Source organism: Camelus ferus, chromosome 7 (genome assembly GCF_009834535.1).
Source record: "Camelus ferus isolate YT-003-E chromosome 7, BCGSAC_Cfer_1.0, whole genome shotgun sequence".
In the NCBI taxonomy this organism is placed as follows: Eukaryota; Metazoa; Chordata; class Mammalia; order Artiodactyla; family Camelidae; genus Camelus; species Camelus ferus.
The window spans coordinates 43,803,471-43,828,155 of NC_045702.1; the positions used below are offsets into that span (position 1 = coordinate 43,803,471).

Consider the following 24,685-nt stretch of genomic DNA (forward strand, 5'->3'; position numbering starts at 1 on the left):
CACTGTAGGTCCTCAGTATAATCTTAGGGGAATTATCCTGAAGGGCGGAAACCCTAGTGTTCTCCTGTGGTGATCAAGAGAGAAACATGGAGTATCTGATACTGAATAAATGACATAGGTTAACTGTATTTTATATCACATATTTTTTCTTTGCTGTGTTGATGTTTTCAGGACCATGATTTGGTCTGTGCCATGGTGTAATGTGGTCAATTCGTATAATGCTGGGTGTCACTCTGCTGGATTTTTAGGGCTTTTCTTTAAGGTTTTAGGTTTTTCCCGGATGATTTAAGGTTGTTCCAGATGAGTTTCTCTAAGTATTTGAAACAAAATATGTGCTACATTCGTACTGTCTTAAGTGTCATCACACCAACTGGTAAGGTGGTTATTTGGAAATAACTAGAGGTTTATTATTTCAGCTTTAGATTATTGAAGAAGGAATGTGAATGTTGAGTGGTTTCATTCTTTGAAAAGGAACATTTATGTGTTATAAACTTGTAGTTCTGCTCTCACGATGCGGTGAGCACTGCATTGTTCTCCCTGAGGAAAGCCTTCACTGTACCGTCTATGTTGTTTATTTACAGAAGAGGAAGAGGATGGGGCTCCAGTGAAAGTGGAGGCACAAAGGAAGATGAGTCAGGACAGTGTTCATCACACCACAGGTAATGAGTTGCACAGCTTTCTGGGGAAGCTTCTTTTGATTTTGTTCACTTTCCTGTTTGTCACCCTTTTATTGCTTTAAAAACGTGTACAAAGCTCCCTGAAGTTGGCTTCTTGGGTCTGGATATCTTATGGCTGATAAGCTGCTTAGTCCCATTTAGGATGCATGAAAAACCACTTGAGGAGGATTTATAAAGTAAGCCAATTTATACAAGGTATTCCTTCCTGAATTACTTTGTAATGACTCAATTAGCTTTCATTTCTGCACAAAGGAGATTTAGTTGCATAAATTAGCTTATCATCATTGAGGAAGTGTCACTGCTAAAGGACAGTTTATAGATACAACATGCAGTTGCTGTCAAACCTATAAGAATGTAATATAGACATCTGTGTATACTTTGTGCTTGAGCAGAACAGACTTCTGCCATTCAGAGACTAACAGGGGACAACAAGTTGCCCAGGGGACTGGCAATGTAGACATCTCTGAAAAGGTCAACTTGACACAGGCTCTGACAATCGACCCACAGCTCTGTCTTCTTTGATAAAAATCAGATAAACTTAAGACCGCTAATTGATCTGCAGCCTGTTTAAATGTTGGCCATGCATATCTTCATTGCATATGATTAACACAGAAAGCAAATGAATTGGGTAAGAAATGCCAGAGTCCAGTGACAGCCGCTTAAAAATTGGAAAAGGACACCGGTGGCCTAGAAGGCTAGGAAGGATATTCCTTTTATCCATTTCCACTTGGCACATGGCCCCAGGTACTAATTGTGACCGAGACTAGAAAAATAACTACACATGCTCTGGACAGAATCACATGATACAGGCAACTTTCCTTGCTGGTTGTTATTTCCAAATAGCAGGAGATAAACCATATCTGTAGTGCAAGCATGAGGTTAGTTTTGATAAACCAGCAATTATTTTACACGGAAAGAAGCAAAGGGCTGCCTGCTTATCAGGACTTTACACCTCTTCGTAGCCACATGTCCGCTGGGGCAAGGTCTGCCACATCATCCCGTGTCCTGCAGGGAGCTGTAGTTGGGGGGTCACCTCCCCTCTCTGATATGTCCATACATCACTCTTTCAAGCTGTCAGGGGCAGGGTGGACAAGAAGTGTGTGTTCAGGAAGTAGCTTTCCCGAGTCCTTCCTACTGAGATGTGTGGAAAGGAAGCAGAGGCCTGATTTCCGGACCTGGACAGGAAAGCAGGAGCAGGTTTTGGTTTGCTTTTTTTCAGAAAGGAAGTGAGGACGAAGTCATTAGATGCAAGGACCCTGGTCCTGCAAAATGCAGCCCTGAATACCAAGGCCGAGGGAAACCTCGAGGATGACGGGCAATAGCACTCTAAGTATATATGGCTGCTTGTATATCATAAGGCTGCTGCCAAAAGCATTGTCATTTTCCTTTTTTAAATTTGAGCACAGGTGTGGAAGGCCAACACATACAGATATTCTTTCCACAAGTATAAGTATTTTGGCTTAAAGCAATTGTGTTTTTCAAAAGCCCTTTTAAAGTAACTCTCTCCCAAATTTTTGTCTTTGAGGGAAGGAAGAAAAAAAAAATTAGTCTTTCCTCAAAGGAATGCAATAAGAAGACCTAGCTTTTCATGCAATAGCTATAAAACACTGCAATAATTCTTATCTTTAGTGACATGAAATTCTTTTCAAGCAACAGTTTTAATGCTTTTGCATAGCAGTGACCTTTGCTCTCCCCGGGCTGTCAAAGATGTAACACTAGAAGTTTGTTTGCTGTGCAGGGCAGTGAGTTGACAAGGGTATTACTATCTTGCTGAGCATCACATGACGTGAACTTCTAACCTTCCTCAAGAATGTTCTTTATTTTTCACATTGACTGATTTTACTAAAAAAAAAAAAAAAAAAAAAAAATTCAGACTACTCTAACGTAAAATATGTAAGCAAAAACAAAATCAGTCTTGTAGCTCTTGCAAGTTCTTTCATGTTCAAGCTTCTATAGCTTGCATATATTTATTACATATAAAATAAAGATTCCATTTGATTTTTTTGAACATTGTACAATATGTTTGCCTTTCTAAAACAGTTTCTAAACCTTTAGCCCTACTTAAGGAGAGATTCTCCATTATCTTATTGTATGTTTCATCCATTGTCATGGTGTTTTAAAAATCTTTTCATTTTTGCCAAAGTATCTCCAGTGTTTAGCTTATATTTTCATAACAGTTCTGTTGCTATTGCCCAATGATCTGTTTTTGTGTGTTTAACTTATAGGAGCAAGTACATTGTTTAAATCCTTCACAAGCTGGCTAATTTAAAATGTTATTTTTTTCCCCTTTCTTTACCCTTTTAACCATTTATGTCTCACAGGATGAAAAACAGTGAGGTGATTTTTTTTTTGATAATTTTGAAAGCATAGATCATGATTGAATAGGATTGAATAGGAAAATTAATTCATGTAAAGACAACTAAACAGATTTAATTTGTATTCAGCATGTAAGCTTATCTGTGGTTTATAATGTTATGCTCCATCCCATTTATTTTGTTATTGTTGTTTTTAAAAAACACACTTCACATGGATTATTGTTCAGTGTATAGGTGAACAGTGTTAACTTTTATAAACCCACTGTGCTTTTAAGGCTACACTGATGTGTAATTTTTTGTGTACGTCTAGCCACACTTAAAATTTAGAAAAGTAAACCAGAGGAGCTTGTTGCTCTCTAAGGAACGAGATAATTCTTAATTTTTATGTCTAGAATTCATAGTAAGAATTTTAACATTGCTTTCCTGAGGAGGCTGAGGCTAAGAAACATGTACTGCCAGGTTTTCTCCCCAGTTACGATTCTTCTACATCATAACTAGTATTGCTTGCTGAAATAGAATAGGAAATTGTATGTACATGTAGTCATGTGACATAAACAACTTACTGTTCTTTAACAGAGCTCACATATGGGACACAGAAATGAGGTTGGTCTTTGGGTAACATCATCATCAAGATTGCAGGAAGCACAGTAGAAAATGCATCTTGTTCCCAGGACTGCCAGATCGCGAGCTCTGTTGCCTCTTTACAGCAGCGAGATTTAATGAAATGCCCAGGATGCACATCTAGGGAGAGATGCATCTTGCACACGGTGGGGGTCTCTCTTCCCCTCCTGTGCTCCTGTAACTCCCATTAGTGTTAATGGGAGTTTCGCCAAGCGCAACAAGGGGAAGAGAGACGCCAAAGTGATAAGGATTATGTGTTAGAAATCACCGTACACTTTTCTTTTCCTTCCTTCTTCCCCCCACCTCTTGAAAATCTACTGAATGAAAAACTGTTGTGAAAAAGGAAAGAGCAGGCAGCAGGCTGAACAGCTGAAGAACCCACTGGGACGCTCTAGCTAAGCCACAACTTCTCCAGTTTTTAGTCCAGATTTTGTTTCTTCAACCTTTTGGGATCAAGCCTAAAGCTGAGCTGCACAGGGAACACAGGCGCCTCGACTGGGGAAACCAGCTATTTAGATCCTTTTACCTCCTTGCCAGTGACTGTGGGGGAGGGCCTCGCATGTAAAATGATGTCATCCTCTCTTTGCTCTAATTCCTTGACTTTTAAACTGACACTGACGGACTGCACAGGGCGCAACATTTGACCCAGTTAGCAGTTGATTTAATCTGACGAGAATGTTTCAACTTCTAAATCTCTATTTGTCTAAATAAGTGGTTTTTAAAGGAAATCAGTCACTTTATTATTAAGTAATTTTTTTCTTAAAAAAAAATTTGACAATGTTTGGAGTGATCTGTCCAGCCAGAGTGCCCTCTAGTGTCCATTCATAGAATTTACATAATATATGCTTTGGGGGGAAAATGTAATGAAGGGTGGCCAGGAGCATTGTTAGTTCTTGGTTGGATTCCCAGGCTTGTGTACATCCCTGCTGACATCAGTGATGAGTGCTCAAATGCTGAAGTGGAGAAGTCAATAAGGTGTCTATCTCTCTGTACCCCTCCCTCCCTTTCTTCCCTCTTTCCCTCCCCTCTTCTTCCCTCCCCCTCTCTTTTGTTTTGATTCTTAGAAAACAAAAAAAGAACTTAATAGGAGGATTTTGCTAGGTTGTATATTCTAGTCCCTATTTGTTTTCTTAAAAGCATAACTGAAACATAGCATCTTACTTCCTAAATATTCAGACTCTGTATTATTCAGATTTTCTTTTTGGCTTTAAAAATGGTCTCAGGTATTAAAGAGAATTTTAAAAATTTCTCATAAACATAACACTTGGCATAAATCACAAATGGTGTGTCGTGTCATAAGACGCACACCCTCATGACGCGCTAATGTGACTGGTCTTGCTGGAATTGCCCAGGAGCCTGCTGTTTGAGAGCCATATAACAAAACTAAGATGACAACCCTGATCCAGAATGTGTCTCCACAGTTATTCCCTCAGAATTCAAAGATGACATTCCAATGATGGAAGTTGTCAGCACGTGTACGTTCTGCCTGGTTAGTGAATACACGGACATCTTATTGATATTACTCGCATTCTTTTTGCGTGAACTCATCAAAACTCAATTATCATGAAATTAAAAACAGGAAACAGTTCTCAGTGTAACAAAAGCATCCAGTGTATTTAACTCTGTGCTGTGTTTCAGGAGACCCACATTGCATAAGTGACAAAGCATTTATTACCCGGTTTATTGTGGTATTACCAAGTGGAGAGCGCTAAATAATCAATCAGTTAATGGTCTGGATGGCAGTTTGAGCACATCGCATCCATTGTGCTTATGCTGTTAGAAGGATGAGCTGATAACGCCAGTGGCTGTTGCATGTTTATTCAGAGCCTAAGGTCCTAAACTAGGGACGACAGAAATCTTGAAAAATGCAGCTTCAGCACCGGCAATTTCAAAGTTGCTAAAATATTTTAGAAATAACTTTGAGAGGTTTTGGGGACAAAAGTCCCCAAAGAACTGGAAACATCCTCTTGATAACTTTCATTTTATTCTCTAGTCAGCCTTTGGTTTCAGAAATTTAAAAAAAAATTTTGTTTGTTTGTTTCCTTGTTTGGTTATGTTTGTACCTCAGCTCCTTTCTCCTTATTGTTTTTATGCCAGGTCCCAAATGCTGTGTGGTGCTTATTTCAGAACGTGTTGATCACGTCTGGTGGATATTGCTCGTGAGGCAGGGTGGCTGATTCATCTTCAGAACATGTTGCTAATGGGCTTAGGTTTGTTCTATAAAATAAATGGGAAGTGACTTTTAGGTGCAGATTTGAAGGAACATGTTGCAATTACAAGTTGTAGGTGAAAACAAGAAAGGGAGAGGAAAAAGGAAACATTCGAAATCGGATCTTTTTGAAAATGGTCCTTAATTAGACGACAGCAAGAAGTAGGATTCTTGTGGGGATGTAATAAAATGTGCTTTGACTGAGGACAGGATTTTTTGTAGGCTCTTTTGGAGTGGCCCTTTCATGTCTGTTGGTTCGTTTTTAAATGAGGGCCCATTACCTGAAAGCTCTCACTCATGTTTTCTCTTTCTTCTTCCTAGGAGATAAAAGCACCGATTATGCTAATTTTTACCAGGGTCTGTGGGACTGCACAGGAGCTCTTTCTGATGAGCTGTCATTTAAACGTGGTGATGTGATTTACATTCTTAGCAAGGTAAGCAGATACCCCAAAATGACAACGGTAAAGGATGAATACAAAACTAGACTTCACTGCATTTGGCTTTACAACACTGGGGAAAAATGCCAATTGGAATTCTTTTAGGTCCTTGTTAACAATTGGGAGTTCACAATAATTAATTATTTTGTCAAGTGAAATATAATCAAATTTTAAACACAATCAGATAACAGGATTCAACTTAACAGTGTGTTTACCTATCACTTCAGCCTTTGGCTCATATCCACACACGGCCTTCTCCAGAAACAATATACTTATGTGAAAGTTAACATTGTAAGGTATTAGGTTATTTATTATGTTTTTCTTTCCTCTTCCTTTTTATTCTTCTGTGTGCTTATTCTGATTTTGTCTGCCATTCACTACGGGAAACACTGTGTTTATAGAACAAGTTTTTCATCTTTATGTAAATACATCGGATGTTCCGACAATTTAAAAGCAATACTTTTCTATTCAGACAGGTTTAGGTAATTTTTTTTTAATGTACTTGTATTTGTAAACATAATAGCAAAGTATATTGCCATGAACTCATCCTTGTGTATATATATATATAAAAAAAAAATCCTCGTCTCTGCCTCTTAAGATACTGGATTATTCAAAATCATTCTGTCCTTAAATCTAAAAGTCAAGCTCCTTAGTTGATTACACTTATGATGATGTGTGTGGCTCCTTTCAATTTTCATGTTTTAACTTTCCCTCTCGTAATATGGGGATTAAAAGATACCTCCCTCCATCTACTTCATGAGGCTCCTTTAGAAACAGATGATATATGGAAACTATGTAAATATAAGTAGAGAAATGTTACATAAATCATCAGTCTAGGAGTTTAATGTGCTTTGTTGATTGGAGAAATATTTTGGACTTTGCAGAAAGATAATCTGACTTTCAAGATACACAAGGGAACTTGGAAATAAAGTTATTTATTGAATTCAAACACTAGTTGGCTGGTGCATGAAATCACACACGGAGAATCACAGAACATTTGAGTGAGAGATCTTGGGGATCATCTGTCTGTCCTTGGTTCTACAGATAAGGGAACTTGCGTCGAGAAAGTGCCAGAGCCAGTACTTAACCAGGCGTCTCAACTCCCAACCAGGGCTTTCCGCTCTGTTTTTTCTTGTGCTTATATGTGCCTTCCTTCCTCATCTCCTCTCTTCTCCCCTCTCCCCCTCCCTCCCTCCTTTCTTTCCTTCCTTCCTTCCGTTTAATTTGAAGCCATCTCAAAGTACCTGCAATGTGTGAGGGCCCATTCTGGGCACCAGGAATCCAAAAGAAGTGAGATATAAGCATTTGAAGATTATTAGAGAAAAACAGTAAGTTGAGCCAGCTGTGATCATTGCTAGCTGAGGTGCCCAAGGCTAAGACCTGTCCCCTATTTCTCTCACTCCTCTGCTCCTAGTACGGGATTTTTTTTTTTTTTTTAAGAAAGATGCTTTCAGTCCTTGGAGGCTATAAATAGCCATATCACAACTCTCGGATTAAGCCTATTACAGAGCATTCAACAGCCCTGTGTTAAGACAGCAGCTTTTTGAGTTAGTTACTTAATATAGAAAGCAAACTGATTAGTTTCAGTTCTTGACAAGAAACTTTCTTGGAATCATTCCTAAAATTTAACTTAGCTCACAGTTTGTTTCACCAATTTAGCTGTATAAAATTAAATTATGTGTAAAATTGCATATAAAAGTAAAAGGTTGATTAGCTTTCACTTGGAATTTCAGACAGTAGGGATAAATGGCATGTAGCCATTATATTCCTGTGGTAAAATATGAAACTTACAAAGCCCGTGTGGACCGGTTCTTGAAGCCTTCTTTATGAATCAAGTTTTCTTGTTGCTGAAAGCGTCAGAGGACCAGCATCCGGGACAGACTGTGAAGTAAGCAGCCTTCCTATAGGCATGTCTCGTTTCTACCATTGCCTCAGAAAATCCTTTTCTATTAACATGAAAGGTACAATCATATGTGTGTACCCTATTTCTAGGATTCTGGGGGAGGTCATCCCTATTCTCCCAAACCTGTTTTGTGGAGATTGTCATTTTGTATGTGAAGCCTGTCGTAGAGCTAAGGGTGGTGGTCCAACCCATAGGAAGAATATCCTCCCACACCTAAAATTTCTAAATGCCGTTATTTGGGTATGGGCTGACCCAAAATACTTCCTTTGTCAGCCTTTCACAAGACTTAAAGTCCCACTGCCAGCATTTCACGAGAGGCCTTCTAGAGATGGGCATTTTATCTGAAGTTCATTTTGGGTTTTGAAAGAAGAGACAAGACTTTGTTAGCTAGCACATTATCACCACTGGCTGGATGATTAAATACTCATATTTACCCAGCTGCAGGCCTAGCAGAATCAACCAAGTTGATCTTGGTGAAGGTGAAAGAAAGGACACTTAGTTTTCCCTTGATGGAATTTGGACAACTTCTGGGCTATTGATAGGCATCTTGGCTATTTGTTGTCAGGTTGCTTTGGTTTCAGGGTATATTTGTGAAGACTCTTAACTTCCCCACTTCGCATCAGGCAAGTTCAGATAGGAACCTCTGGTTACTCTAATAATTTTATATTCGCTTGGTCTTCCAGTTTTTATCAAAACTTTGGCAAACATAGACCATAAGGTAATATAAGTTTATTCAATATGCGAATGATGCAGCAATTTGAATTCTGGGCATTATTATAAATAAGTACAGAAATTACTAGCAACGTTAGGTGCTTAGAAATTTGTTTACTCTTTCTCAGAGTTATATTTAGATTTCATGGTGATGGAATGAAATTTTACCATTTAAATTTATTTTTTACACCATCTAGTGGCTCAGAATGAGTGGTGCAGGTAATTGCAGCTAATGTGCACAATCAAAATGATGTCATAAATCCAACTTTAAATCTAGCTATGGGTTATTACTTTCCTATCTTATGTCAATACAGTGTAAGCATTAATCATGCAAATTCTTTTCATCATTCTGAATTAAATGTAAAAATTGTATACTTAAGGAAGAATGCATTTTAAGGAGTCTAACAGTATTTATAGAGACATAAAAAATCTGTACTTGGAAAAAAAATCGTGCCACGACTTCTCTAATAAATAACACCATTTAAAAGGTTTTAAAGAAATACAGCTTGCTTTTTATAATTAACTGATCTATAGTTTGCAGTGTTTAATTATCATTGGTTGATTTGACTTACCTTCTAGAAGGTTGTCAGTTGTGAAGAGAATCTTTTTTAAAAAGGCAACACAAGATAGTTTAGGAAAATATGCATTCTTTCAGTATCAATAAACATTTAGACAAATCAAAAAACAAAATGGCATGCATTATAATAAAGAGTATTTTAATTTTGTAAATATAATGATAAAACGATTTAGCTAGTTTGACAAGTAGGCTGTCTTTATTAAAATTCACTACAGAAATATGGTTTGATTTTAAAATTCAGTCTTCTGTTTCTGTTTTTGCAAGGGAGCCTTGATGGGGTGTCAGCTGTGCTCAGTCAGCCTGGGGGTGATTTATTTACTTTAAGCCTCTTTTGAGAGTTATACAAATCTTAGCTTTTCTTTTTTAGTTTTTAGTGAAAAGCAAATGTTACAATAAACAACGAAGAGAAGGCAGATACCCTGCCCTCCCCCCTTCCCTTTTTAACATTTTCCAATTAGCAGCTGTCATGTGAGCCCTGTCGGAGCTAGCCCCTCCTTCAAAATATCCGGCATTTTCTTAATTTTAACCTTTGAACCTTCCAAATAATAAATCTAAATACTCCTTGCCTAAAAACACAAGCCCATAACTTCTTGCTTACAGGTCTTTTCATATAACATTGCTGCTGTTTTTTTATATATTAAAATAAAATACTTTGTATATTTCAGTAGTTCTGTGAAGATTTAGAAATCTTTTTTCCTTTCCTAAAAAAAAAAAAAAAGGAGGACATTTATAAGGATGGATGAAGGTGGAAAATGTAATTTTTATGACAGCTGCATTGTTAGTGAAGTTATTCTGAAGCACAAAGCCTAGTTTCAGATTTATTTCTTGGGGGAAAATCATATTTGAGGTTGAAAATCTTTTATTATTTATTATTATTATTTTTTAAATAATAATGTTTAATAATAATGTTTAAAATCATGCTAAATTCTTTTTCTGGTTTGCATTTCAATTTTATTATCACCTTAAACAGGACATAATATCATAGTTAATAGTATTTTCCAAGAGCTGGGTTTATGAAATTTTATCATTTTCATAGCAGGATCCAGGTTATATAGCTATCGGGGTATTCCATCGCCCCACATTCCTCTTTGGTTATGTTACTCTGTTTGCTGTTCTGGATTTACATCGTCTATTAGTTTATCTTTCAATCTGTACTCATCAGTAAATGGCTAACCGCATTCCTATTCTTACTTTTAAGGCAATAAATTATTTTTAGAGACTTACTGACAGAAGAGCTATGCTTCAGCAGGAAAGAGGCATGCTGCTTTGTCTGCTATTAACAGAAAAATAAGAGAGTTAAGAATCCTGGAATGTTTCATCTGGTCTAGGACACGTGCGACTTGGGCTTTGCAGCTTTTTGAGACTTTTTTTATTAAGTCAAAAACAGTAAATATAGGTTGACTGTGTTTACTAATATACAATAAAAGGGCATTTTTTAGTATGTGTTGGTTGGAATTTCAAGCATTGCCTCCCTTTATATCTGTTTGTGACTTTCCCCGGTGACTGATGAATTTTAATTGTCACTAACCATTTGCTTCTTATTGGTGAAAATATAAAGAAACTTTTACTAGGGATTTTTTGGCTTCAGACCTACCAGAAAAATAAAATAAAATGTAAGTCCTGCCGAACTCCACTAGCAGAGGGAAATGGAGTTACTTTTTGGCTCTCTTAGCTTTTCCTTTGTGACCCTCTGACCCTGTGTGCCGCAAATAGCAAACCCACCTGCTGAAGAGTAACTGGGACATCTCAATGTAGGACATAACACTGGTGACACTAAACTTGTTCCCAAAATGTTATCCTATCTTACAGCCTTTCGGGAGGGAGGAGGAGGAGTATTTGGGTCTGATGGCATGTAGTTTCTGTGCTGTCAGCGTGGGGTCTTGTGGTGTGGGGCACAGCGAAGCGTGGTAGGCAGACCTGCTTAGCGCGCGCGCCTCTCTGGTCGTGATAAGCGGCTTGTGTCAGACGTTCCCGTTCCTCTCGCGGATCTCCTCTTGTTTCCTCCTTGCAGACAACATGCCCGGGTACTTCCCTATTTTCTCTTATGTAAAATGGAGGGAGCTTTCCAGGAAAATGTTGGCAGATGAAGGGGGAAGGTGCTTGCAGGAGGCAGGCGGTCAGGCCGGGCCCCTGCAATGGCTTGAGAGGTGGAAGGGAAACCAGAAAGCAGTGTCGGAGAGACAGGGTGCGCAGAGGTGGCAGTGGAGGGGCTGCTAGGGTTTAATTCCGCATGGAATAAGCAAAGGTTTGCTGGAAGCACAACAAAACAACCTTAAAGGAAAGGACCATGTTGGTAATTAAAAAAAAAATCTTAAGTTGAAAAATCCATAATTTCTTATACCCTTCTGCTCCCCACTCCCCACTCCAAAATCAAAAGCCCCCTCAATGCATATATGGCCCACTCTCACTCTTTTGAGATGTCTCCCTCCTTATCCCTTTAGAGGTCAGATTCCCTTTGGAACAGCTCGTAATAATCAGGTTGCCTTATAGTGCACTCCAAAATCCTCTAGTTTTTTGGTTGCCCTGGTATTTTGCTACACCAATCAGCAGGAAGGGAGTGGGAGGGAACAAAAAAGTATTTATTGCATACATACAGCATCCTGTTCTAGGCACTCAATATGCTTGCACTCCTTTGATTCATAAGATAACCCTATGAAGGATATGGTGTTATCATTTTGCAGATGAGGAGACTGATGCCCAGTAAGCTTAATATGTAAATCACGTGAGGATGCCAGCTAGTAAATGCCTTCTCTGGGAATCAATGCAGATCTGACCCTGAAGCCTTTTCTCTTTCCACTTTGCTACACCTAAGTGGGCCATGACTACAGTTATTCCTTTCTCTCTCTCAACCCTGAACGCCTTGAGGTAGACACTGTGTCTTAAGTATTTTTGTGTCCTCAGTACCTAACGTTACGGTGGAAAGACATTTAATATATGTTTATGAAAATACAGTTAAAAATGGGAAATAACCCTGAACTTCTTAAAAGAATTTAAAATGATAGAATCGTAGAGTTAGGGAAAACTGAGTGGTAGCCCTTCACTTTATAGGTGAGAAAATCTTGAGGCTGCACATAATTGGGGAAAAAGAAATAAAAGGCTAATGGAAAAAAGGACTGCCTCTGTGGAGACCTTAAAAGACAGTGGAGTTCCTGCACTTGAACTTCCAGCTCGGCCCTAAGCTTCTTGGCAGCCAAACTGAAAAAGGGAGTGACAAGGAGCTAATAATTCCTTTTAATCATAAAGGAAGGCTCTCGGCTTTTCCCAGCACTAGCCACTTAAAAAAATAAAATAAAATTCTCACATGAATTTCTAGCATCTTCACTGATTATCTGACCTCAACAACTCTGTATATTAAGAACAACAGTGGCATATATTACCCTCAACAACAACAAAAATTTTATAGTAAATATAACAGTAAATTTCATAGAGGTAATTCTGTGAGGGTCTAAAAGTATAATAATAATTAGGCTTACTGATTTATGTTAAGTATGTAACTGGATTGTTGTGGAGTCTCAAAGAGTCATATCAATATAAACAACAAAATCATCCCTAGAACTTGGGGATTGCCCAAGGTCACATACATCATGAGTAACAAGCTGGGATGAGAATGTGGATCTTCTGAGAAAATAATCACAAGAGTAAGAAGAAGAAGAAGCTGAAAAACCAAAGATTTTCCCTTAGACCTGCCTGTTTCTGCCTTTGCAGGATTCTGTCTTAACCTCTTCAGTATTTACAACAAATTCAACCGAAGTCATTTCTTTGAAGAACTGGGATTCTTTGGGCCCAGTTCTGCAGGGAGCAGGTTTCTTTCTTTCTGAAAGTGGGGTCCTGAATTTGGGGTCTTTAGACAAGGTATGCTGTATAACACATTGGAAAACCTGATTGACAACTGCCAGCCACAAGTAGGAACAACACACTTGAGATTACGAAGCTACACACATACTTCAGAGGAAACGTTTGTTTAATCATTACTAAAATTCTTCAAGGGAGTCTAGTATACACAAAGAAAAGGTATTCCAATTGGAAATTACACTTCTTAAGGAAACAGTTAGGATAGTCAACTGATGCATCATCCAAAACGAAGCGAGAGTATGTTCCCTCATCCGGTACGTGTTTATTGAACCTCTTGACGCCTTCTGGAGCGTGGTCTTGCAGATTAAGTGTAAGTCGTCGCCCTCATCTCAGTGAGTCTGTGCTTCATTTTAGTTGAAGGGACAAAACTAAACTACATCATATCCAATGAGGAAAAAACGCTCAGTTTGAAACGGGAGCTGTAAGTATGGGTTAGATAATTCAGACAAAAATTCATAAAAGGTGGGTAACTTGAATCAAGTCTTAGTTGCTGGTTAGGATTTGAATGAGGGAGGGGTGACATCCTCTGGGGAGGGAGGACCAGGTACAGAGGCAGGGGTGAGTGCAGCTTGGAAGCCTGGGCAGCGTGGACCAGAGCAGCAAGAGGAGGATGTGGCTCGCCGGGTGGGAAGAAACCAAGCAGAGGAGTTTGTAGTCAGTGCACTGGGGGAGCAAGTATAAGTTCATGAGCAGCCGGATAAATTGACATGGGAAGTCTCTGGGAAGAACAGAGAGGCAGAGCTGATGATGCAATAATCCAGGGTGAGGCGATGAAGGCCTGAACTAGAGCAGCGACAGAACAGTTAACAGAGTCGCGTATTGGCTGGTGAAACACACTGCGTACCACAGCCCTCCTCTACTGAGCATGATTTGATCTTTCTTTGCTTAGCCGTATCTGAATCTTCAGTCTGAATATCAGTTTTCACTTTGTGGCACTATAATGTTGACTGTGTAGAAATTTGAACTAAATGTGTCTTGACTCTGTACCATAAACTAAAATTTGTCATGGGAATTAAGTTCTTACAATCACCTTCCTTATTTGTCCCTTGTCTCTCATGCTTTAAAAATGGAGTGTGCAGTGCACAGAGGAAAAAAATAGTAATTCTCCAAATTAGAATAACTCAAAGACATACCTGCACAGTAAATTCTAAAGTAATGAGGTTGATTTGCATAAGCTGTTAAGAGATTTAAGGCCTTAAAGCAGCTTCCAGAATGGTGGTGTTCAAACATCATGGAGGACCTCAGGACCTTAGGAATTGTTAGTGTCCATTTCCTCATTTAACAGTTCAGGAGACTAAGATTCAAGCAGTTAACATGTAGGTAATAATGGTAAAACACTGAGGTTGTCAAGTTCCTTTAAGAGCAACTGCATTTTAAGAGAAACTTTGAAATGATGGATGTATGAGAAATGATTCTTATAAAGTTTCAGATTGGAGATAGTAAGAAAGAAGAGATTGACGAGGTAGCCTTGAAGAAAGTATTTCCATATTTTAAATTGTTACCTAGTTTCCATACTACTACAGTGTTTATGAACAATTTGAAAAATTGAAAATATCACAGTGAATAGTTGGGAAACAATGGTAAAGTCCACTGGTCCTGAAACTCAATGCAGTTTATATTTTGTGAATAAAATTACCTTTATTTCTGCACAAGGCTTTGAAGCACAGATATATGTTTGAAGAAAGGAATTATAGACTTTTAACCTTTCTAACACCTGTTGCCTTCAGAAAGATTGGTAAGTACTTTCTGAAAGGGGTGGTACACCACAAAATCTTATTAATGTTTCAAATTTCTGTTAAGGCAGCATTCTTTTACCATATGGTTTGTAGAAAGTGGATAAACATACTTAAGAAATGAGAATCATGGTGCTGCAAAGGATTTAAGTAAATATTGGGGCCTTATTTAAGTGTAAAATAATACCCTGGCAGAGAGAGAAGATTTAGTTAATGAGTAAACATGGACATATGTTTGCTATTGTGTTGGATAAAGTCTCTGTTTCACTTTATCAAAACGAGTCCATTTTTCCTGCCTTATTACATAATCACTTTAATTTATTGCTTAATAATGATTAATTGAGGCCTAAAACTTTAACTACAAAATAAATAAAAACTATTTTAATGATATGAAAGTTGAAAACAGAGGAGTTAAATCACAGCTGTTCGGTGCTGCTTTACGATCGTTTTCTCAAATTATTGGACAAGTTTGGCTTTTTGCTTCTCTGACTGCCACATTACATTTTGCCTTGAAGCCATCCATTTTGCAGATATTGAATTTCTTCTGAGTACTATTTTTATGCAGTAAGCACCACTACACCTCTGGATCTTGATAGCATTACTACGGGAGGAGAAAGAAGCTTTGTGTTAGTAATTACCTAACATTGTCAGAAGCTGACTGCAGGCCTCTTTCTAGTGATAACAGAATAACCGCATAATGTAGCTTTATAGCGCATGATTAATAGAAAATAATTACACGTCCTACAAAGGGATGCAATATTTCTTATAAATTGACTAGAATGGTTTCCTGTAGATTAAAGGACTCTTCATTATTTTATCAGTCCTCCTGAAGTACAGTCACTTGCCTGTGTTAGCATTTCAGTTGCAGTTAAGAGCCGCAGAGGGTGAAGGATACCAGATGGCAGACCTTCTTGTACCTGAGATCTCGTGTGCCATCGAGATGACATGATGCTTCCTAACCTTTCAGAGATTTAGGAGGCAGCCTGGTATGGTTGTGTCTCTTTCTTTTTTGTTTATTAGCAAGATAAGGTTGGAGGGTGGTTTTTTTTCTAATGACCCACCTGTGACTTTTAGACCAGTACTGCAATTAGTATATGGACAGCAAGACGACACTGTATGGATTGCATTATTTTCCACTGTAAGTAACATATCATTCATGATCACACTTGTCCGGGCAGCAAACAGGGAAGGCAAAGAAAGGCAGATTTTCTTCCTCCAAAGGAAACCTTGAATGCTATTGTATGTTCAGGCTGAAGTTTAGAACACTGTGCTCCAAGAAGCATCTTCAGTCCAATTTATAGGCTACAAATGGTTTAATTGGGATTCATGTCGCTCAGGAGGCTCATAGAGAGGATGGTAATGATAAAAGTAAAAGCTTCTGTGTCTGCAGTCTTGCCGACATACTCTAACGGCCGCAGTGTAAATCCATTAATTTGCCTACTGGATTTTTACCTCACTGTATTTTATCTTACCTCTTAATTCCGCACAGGAGTGCTGTAAGGAGTTCTTTACAAATGTAAAGTAATAAACATTGTGGGATTTTTTTATTTTTACTCTTTTCTGATTTAAACCTGTGATATTTTAGAGTACTTTTATGAGGTATGTATTTCATATGCTTTTCAATTATTTTAAATTAATTAAGTGAAGCATTTCAGATGATTTTAATCTAAAACTTAATTTTTTCCTAGAATGTTACTTTTAAGGGATTTGTTTACGGCTGAATAAACTCCTCTGCTATTTGCTACTGTACATTCTGTCTAATGAATCTTATCAGTTACTGTCATGCAAAATCCTATCATGTGTGAAGTATGTCAGTGGTTCTTTGTTGAAGCTATTTGCTGGAAATCAGTTTCTTAAATTTGGACGTGAGTGAGATTTTTGAGAACGGTAATATGATCTTAATTGAGAGTACAGATTATAATCAAAGCAGAATATTATAAAGTAATATGAATTTTCTGGTTTGTAATTTGAATCTAAACATTGAAACTCAGATGGCAGGCTGTTCTCTGAAAGCAGGTGTGAGTCAGGCTATGCCTTCTCTCTGAATGTGTTCTGTTTCTGTTTCTACCCTGTAGGGGGCTAGTTCCTTTACTCCTTCCAAATAATCAGTTGAAAAAAAAAAGTCTTAGATTGTCATTGGGTAAGAGCTTTCACACCAAGGCTTACTCTGTTAACTATCCGTTTTGAAATCTTACACTGTAGGCCTTTGGCCTGTGCAAGGTAAAATACATTTGTTTTGTTAAGCATTTAGACTTTAATTGTATTCATTGCCTTAAAAATTGAAAAGGGCAGTTTTATTAGGTACCTGTTAGGATATAATGGTTGCTAATCATAGCTCTCAGTATTTTCTTCTGATAAATATAATTCTACATAGACTATAGTCATCATCATTGCGTTCTGGGCATCAGACTGTTTTCATTGTTTAAAGAGTTTTGTCCGTTAAGTTCACACTCTCGGTGAACTTTTCAACTTAAAAGCTTGAGTCCACCGCCTCATAAGCCAGAGCTGTGCCCTCATTAGAATTAGGACTTCTCCCTCTTTTCCTTCTATCTTTTTCTTACTTTATTGTAAGTAATTCACCTGATCCATCACTTTGTTAAAAAAGCACTTACAGATTTTAATCCTATAATCTCTCTGTTGATAGACTACACATCGGTACACACATGGGAATGTGGCTACATTTGTATGGAAGAATTGTATAATTTTCCTTTTGGGTGGTCAATAGCATAGTTAGTAATCAATACAAATGTTAAGTCTGTGCTGGTCTTAACATCCCCTCCCCACATGTAACTCTATGCATATGCACATTTATCTATGACTCAGATGTTGGAAATCATAGCCTATTGAATTACTTTGAGGATTGATTTTAAAAATTTATCTTATATGAAAAATTAAATTTGGGTCCTACAATGCTTTTTCAGAGGATTGCTTTTGGAAGATATTATTCTTGAAACTTGTAATTCATTTTACTTTGTTTGTATCTCACTAAACATAAATAAATTTGCGATAAAAATACATTAGTCAGTCTGGCAGACAAATGAGACCGGTTCCTCTGTTCACGATGCCTAGAGCAGTGGTATGTCTGTCCGTGGAGGCAAAGGGAAGAAAAGGAGGCCCAGGTTTATCTCACACTGCAATGTAGACGCAAAAGTGACTCATCAATCACTCTGTTTTACAGACAGATTAATATTTTGCCTTTATAACTTGAGGTACTTTTATTTCCTATTGATCTTCCCCTGTAAGGGTGAATCTAATACCACCTTTGAATTCCTTCTACTCATCCTTTATCTAATGTAGTTCGTGATCAATATGAGGAACAATAAATACCTATGGAGCTTAAAAGGAGCCCCTTTGTGAATTATTTTGGAAAGTCAATTCTGGGATGTATTTTTTAGTGTTGCCTTATTCTGTAATTTATTTGTTTAAATGTCTATACTCATACATTAGGTTTTCCCATGAAGGGGCATACCTCTACATTCCAAATAATTTTTCATTGTATGAGTTTAACTAGGAATTAAGTAGTTAATTGTAGACAAAATCATTCTATCCTTGCTAGATGATAAGCTCCTTGAAGGCAAAGATCGTAACCTAAGGATCCTGGCTCTGATTTTGTAGCCTCTAGCGCTGGTGTTTGCATATAGAAAGGTGTCCCCCAGGCTGTGTGTGTGTGTGTGTGTGTGTATGTGTGTGAGAGAGAGAGAGAGGGAAAGGGGCCCAGGGAGCTGACTTCCTTATGCAGTTTCATTTGCCAGGTTCTTATCCTAAGTGACTGTTTCTGTGTTCTACACCATGAAATAAACAGGCTTTGTCTTATACGTTAATTTAAATCTTTGCCTAACAGCATTTTTAAAGTGTCCAGAAACAAAAAAAGATTAAAATGTTTCAATTTGCATCTCAAGCTCTTATAACTTTATAAAAAGAAATAACATTTCTGAGAAGTTGCATACAAACGACATTGTACTTACACCAGTCTAAAGGTTAATATTGCATATTGTTTTCAATTAGGAATACAATAGATATGGCTGGTGGGTAGGAGAAATGAAGGGAGCCATTGGCTTGGTGCCGAAAGCCTACATAATGGAGATGTATGATATTTGAGAGTCCTGGGTAAGTACATTTTAATCCAATATTCTGTAATAGCTCATATGTTCTCTTGGTCTCTGCGTTGTGAGTCTTTGCCTTCTTAAAAGTCTTTGTAGTTTTCTGATAACACAAAGGTTATGCTCCCAAATCATCTTCTTTAAAGTAAAAAATGATTTAGTTTTAAAAATAACTTCATAGAATTTACTTTGGAAATAAATAGATTTATTTAGAGAAAGTCCCTTTGATAATAACCAGCTGTTTTCCCAAACCTCCTCCTCTTTAGTAAAACCGCTTTTATGGCCTTTCTGAGGAGGTGAATTGACAAAATGTTGAGTAAACAATCGTTGTTTTTCCTTGGCTAAAAATGTAATTTTTTTCTAAGCAGGGAAAAATCAACATTTTGACTGAATCAAAAATTAAAATGCAGCTTTCCTTGTCTGCTTGCAGAAAAGGAAGTTTCCTCTGCTGGTCTGCAAATGCTTGGATTGAGAATCATCATGAAAGCAGGAGTGACAGCTCATAACCTTTCTTTGTTGTGTTGAACATCATTTGCCTTTTGACTGTTTTATGCATTCATTATAATATTCCTCTGATGTGAAATTAAATGAAGGATATTAATGTAAATTAGATGCAAGCAATAAAGGTATACCTGTTGCTGTTTTGCAAAGAAATCATCATAGTTTTTAATCTACTGATTTGATTTGTATGAAGAATTCAGCACTATTTTATATGTATTATACAGTCGTTGCTCCTTCTGGTATGAGTTGTAATTTCTCCTAATACAAGATGTCAATTATTTTTTAGACAGTAACATGTAATTTCATAAAAATTTCAAGTGAATGTATCATGCAGGTTTTTGGTAGATGCTGTCTAAAGAATGTAGCTTTGTTAAAACTTTGCAGATGCGTTATCTTAATATTAATTTTCCCACAATAGTAACACGTCTTCATGACAGAATTTTTACTGATTGGTGAATTCACTTTATGTTAAATGTGGTCACAAGAAAGAAAGATGATAGAATTGCAAGTGGGAGTATGCCATCACCTTCTGCTATACAGGTGCAGACCAGAACCACAGTTTGTGCAAAGCCCTTTACCATGTAACAAATACCCTGCTTACGTAAAGGGCTTGCCACTGTTTTCTACCATAGTTTTCTTTAAATTTAATAAAATAAAAAAATTATGAGAGGCCTCATTCTGCCACTAATACAATGGCGTAAAGAATCTCAATGGATTCTTGAAGTCAGAAGGCATAACCGAGCAGTCTCCTACCCTGCCTGATCATTAGTGTGCTATTAAAGTCCCACTGTAAAACAGTGCAACTCCAGCTTTGAGCCTCCTCTGCACTTTTCACAGCAATGAAAAGAGAAGGAAGGCTCAGAGAGGATAGTGTAGAAATCACAGGGAAAACATGTACCAAAATGTGAGTGGATGGGTAGCGTTAGCCTGACACTGGAGGCATGCACTGTACTGCCAGAGTGAAATGTGTGGAGTTATATTATTACTTTTTCATGTCTGTTTGAAATCAAAGGTATTTTCAGTGCCTACCAGTATACGTACCAGTGTAGCCTTAATATATATCAAAATATACTGCTGATTGGATAATTGTTTGGAGTAGATATAATCTGATAATACTGAATCATTGATTTGAAGGTACTACATTTGTTGATCTTTTCAGATCCTTGCTTTTAGAAGTAAAGATTCTAATCATGCAAATGAGCTGATAATATTTAAAAACCTCCATTATTTAATAAAAACTATCTCCAAGCAGTATTTCAGAGTTTATATTTTACTGTTATCCCCTCCATACTAACTATGATCATCTGATTTCAAATGTAAAAAAAATACTAATTTTAGAGATTGTGGGTAAATTCTACTTTATATAAATTAGACATTGTCAAGTTAAAGCTTTCAGAAATTAATTTGTGCACTTGTTAATCTTTTCCTAATATAGAGCTTTTGCAACAGATTGCAATCATCTTGGCAAAAATGAGACGACCGGAGATGAAGTTCATGGATTGATTTTCAAAGCTTGAGAGATTGAAAAGCAAAAGTTGTTGTGGGTTCCACTGAAAACGTAGGCTTCCTTGTTAACGTGCTTCTGGTCTAAGTGAAGATTTTAGTCCTGGGCCAGTAGATGGCAGCAGCTTTTCATTGCATGGGGTCCACTTGGAACCCCTCCCCCACTCAGGCAAACCCAGAACGCAAAGCATTTAGAAGATTTTTGCCTCCTTTTACAGTTAATCCAGGAGAGGGAGTCCTTTGCCAACTGATGCCAGGTAGTGTCTTTGAATGGTGACAATACAGGAAAAAAGTGTTAACTTCTGTCCAGATCTCCTCTGGCCTTTGTTCTTTTTTTTAACTTGAATTATAGCTGGGAGATGAGAAAGGAAACAAACAATTTAAAATTAGCATGACAAGAATGACACTCGGTACTTGCAACTCTTGATTACTTTATGTTCATTTGGTGAAATCATTTGTACATTAGAAGGGAGAAAGTTTTCTTTACACCCTTGACAATATATCACACGGTCTTCAAGATCATAATAATATCATTAATGTGAATTTAAACAACATGGCTTGTTAGAAAATATGCTAATTGCTATGTTCTCATTATGTTTGCTTAGCTTTTATTTGTTTTTCTATGAACAGTTAGAGAGCTAATTTTTTTCAAAGGTGATTGTAAGTCATATTTTACATAGCGTTTTGCTTGATTATTTGCTCCGTACTGAATTTGTACTCTGTTGCCATTAGATCTTACAATAATGTTCCACTCTGCAAATTTTTAAGGTTCAAATAAAGTTTAATTGTTTGCAAACTGTTATGATGCTAATAATTCAACAGCCTGCTGTGTTACTAATGAAATTACTTTGTTATGATTAATTTGGAAAATAGTGTGTTGATTGTAGTAATTAAGCACAACAAGGTGAAGTAAATGATTCTAATGCCATCTGGCCTCCAAAGTGAATGAAGAAATGAAATAGGGCTGTCATCTGAATTTATTCAAAGAAGTAAGGATAATACAAATTACTTTCATTGCTGTAGGATTTACACTTAACCACAGCTCACTCCAGTCTATTTTTGCCACTTTATTGTGTATGACACTTTTCTTTTATGAAAAAGAATGTTGTCTAGCCTAGCAACTGTTTTGAATACTTTATATTATTTTAAGTAGATTATTTTTATCTTGTACTAATTTAATTACAGATAATTACATAAAGTATTATGGGATCATAGAAAACCACTTTTCAGCCATCTGTAGGTGAAATCTACATGTGGAGATTTTTTGCTATTAGTGTTGAATATAGCCTTTCTCAAAGAGTAGAGATTCCATTCAGTTGCTTTTAAATGTTTCCAGTCAGGACTCTCTCATGGTTCTTATGATTCCTACTTTTCCTATAATTTCTCCAGTCTAACCTATTGCTGCTCATTTCACAGACACTGGTACCCAGGGTCATGACTAACAACAGAACAGAGAGCAGGGTATATATCAGAGATCCAGATGTGCAGTTCAGCCACTATAAGGAAACTTACCCTGACATACATGTAGTTTAAAATCTTAAGCTTCCTCAGTGAGACTGAGTGAAGCATTGTGTGAATTCTGAATCAAGCACAGTGCTGGTACATTTCAGATTAATTGATTGTATTTCAGTTGTTGAATGGAATTATAGACACAGACTGGATGGAGGTCACTTTTGCTTCTCTTGAGTTCAACAGACTGAAAACTATTGAAAAGCAATCCAATGGTAAAGAAGGAGGTGGTGGACATTAAAGCATGATCATACTGTAGAAAACTTGGATTCACTCAGAGATTGAAGGAATGTAATTAATATATAACAGAAAAACATTTGTTAAAATGGCCGGTTTGTTAGTCAAATCCTGAGTATTTTGAAATTCAGAGAAACGAGGAAGCAGTATATTATTTAAATATCTTTCTACAGACTTCATCTACACTTAAGCAGTTAAGCAGTTGATCCTCTGGATTGGGAACAAGGAATTCCGGACATCCTTAGCTTCAGCCAACATTACCATCCACTGCTGTGCAGCTGAATTTTTCTAGACTATATGTTGGAAGCTCTAAGAGTGTAACATTTTGCTTGTGATGAGGCAAATCCTTACAAAATTATTTGTAACTTTGTAACATGGACTGACATTTCATTAATGCTATGTTCCAGGGACTTTTTCTTGTTTTCCCTGGTAGAATCTGCTCTATCACTACTTGATCAGAAAGATGATTTATTGCCAGTGTGGGGCTTCCCAGTATATGGTGTATATGCAGTAAATATTTATTAATTAACTGGTATGGCACCACAGTATCTGAGATTTAAGAAGAAAAGGGCTTGACTCCTCAGTACCCGGTAGAGAAAATGCCTATCGGTTAGTACAATGGCTTTCTGACTGACAGTGTTTTCTTAGTCCAAAAAAATCAGTCCCCTTTACGGAGTCTTCAACAGTTTTATTGTCCTCATAATGCCATCCACAAGTGGGTTGGATTAGACTCCTGGTAACAGAATTGAGTGAGGTTGTGAAACAAGAAAGTTGAATGTGGCAACTCGTCTTTGATGTTTCCTCCCTTGCTTTCCTGTGTTCAGTGTTGTCCCTTTTTCAAAAGTGGCACCAGTGACTCAGGCAGCTTGGGGCAAGTGACCTAGTTCCCAGTACACCCCAGTCACTGCCACCCAGCGATCCACCTGACCAGTCACAGAGAAGCCCTCTCATCTTGGACATGTTCTGTCGCCTTGGATGGATCAAAAAGGAATCTCTCAAAGTGGGAAGTTTCACTGTGGTTGCCACATCCAACCATAATTCAATTTTTGTCTTTTTAAAAAAATTTTATCTCCTGTTTCTTTAAGGTTCTTTGGTTATGTTAACTGGAGTGCTTTGAGTCACAAGATGAAAGGGCCCATAAGTGCAGAAAATGGCTTTTGTAACGCTAGTGCTCAGCTGAGTTCCATGAGGTTGGGGAAGGGGCTGGAAGCTGAGCAGCTGAAAACCTTGTGAATATGTGCAAAGATGTGAAAACAGAAATTGCCCCAAAAGCCCATTGTGTAACTGCTTTCCTTAACTTTGGAACCTTGGAAAGTGTTTCCTTAGGTTTCTCTCTTCTCCGTTTTCACCATTTTCTTTTTTATTATCCATTACTCAGAGAGGTCATAGAGAACAGCACTTGCCTGTTTTCTGTTTATTGGCCTCAACTTTGTAATATAAAAATATCACTCCTGCTAGAGTAAAAGCAGGTGCCGTTTTGTGGCTTGAGCAGCGATTCAGCTCTTGTTTTAGGGAAGTGTCACACAGGTACTCTCAGAGGAGGCAATTAAGGACACCAACGTATGGCAATTAAAAGTGACTGCTGTAGAGGAGGAGGAAATTCCAACAAATCAGCAGATTCCCATACACTGTCTCCCCTGCCAGCTCCCGTGGGAGTCCACTTAGAAAAGCTTGTGTCCTTTCACTGTCATGTCAAAGTAATGATAACAATTTAAGATGGTAATAGCAAGAGCTAATATTAACTGAGTGTTTACTACTTGTCATGTTGTGTACTTTTCATGCAACCCTATAAGTTCTGTT

The 24,685-nt window shown here is 37.5% G+C and overlaps 1 protein-coding gene across 6 annotated transcripts in view; it reads left to right on the forward strand.

The window, feature by feature from the left end:
- Positions 1-21,941, forward strand: part of SKAP2 (src kinase associated phosphoprotein 2) — a 290,965-nt gene extending 269,024 nt beyond the window's left edge. For 2 of the 6 annotated variants that reach the window (XM_032483822.1, XM_032483826.1), the window contains 4 exons: positions 582-659; positions 6,144-6,256; positions 19,041-19,142; positions 19,501-21,941. In XM_032483822.1, the coding sequence (XP_032339713.1) occupies positions 582-659; positions 6,144-6,256; positions 19,041-19,133 (284 nt within the window). In that variant the 3' untranslated portion in view covers positions 19,134-19,142; positions 19,501-21,941. The remainder of the gene's footprint in view (positions 1-581; positions 660-6,143; positions 6,257-19,040; positions 19,143-19,500) is intronic. The other 4 variants (XM_032483821.1, XM_032483825.1, XM_032483823.1 and 1 more) reach the window with 3 other exon arrangements.
- Positions 21,942-24,685: the final 2,744 nt, after the last annotated feature.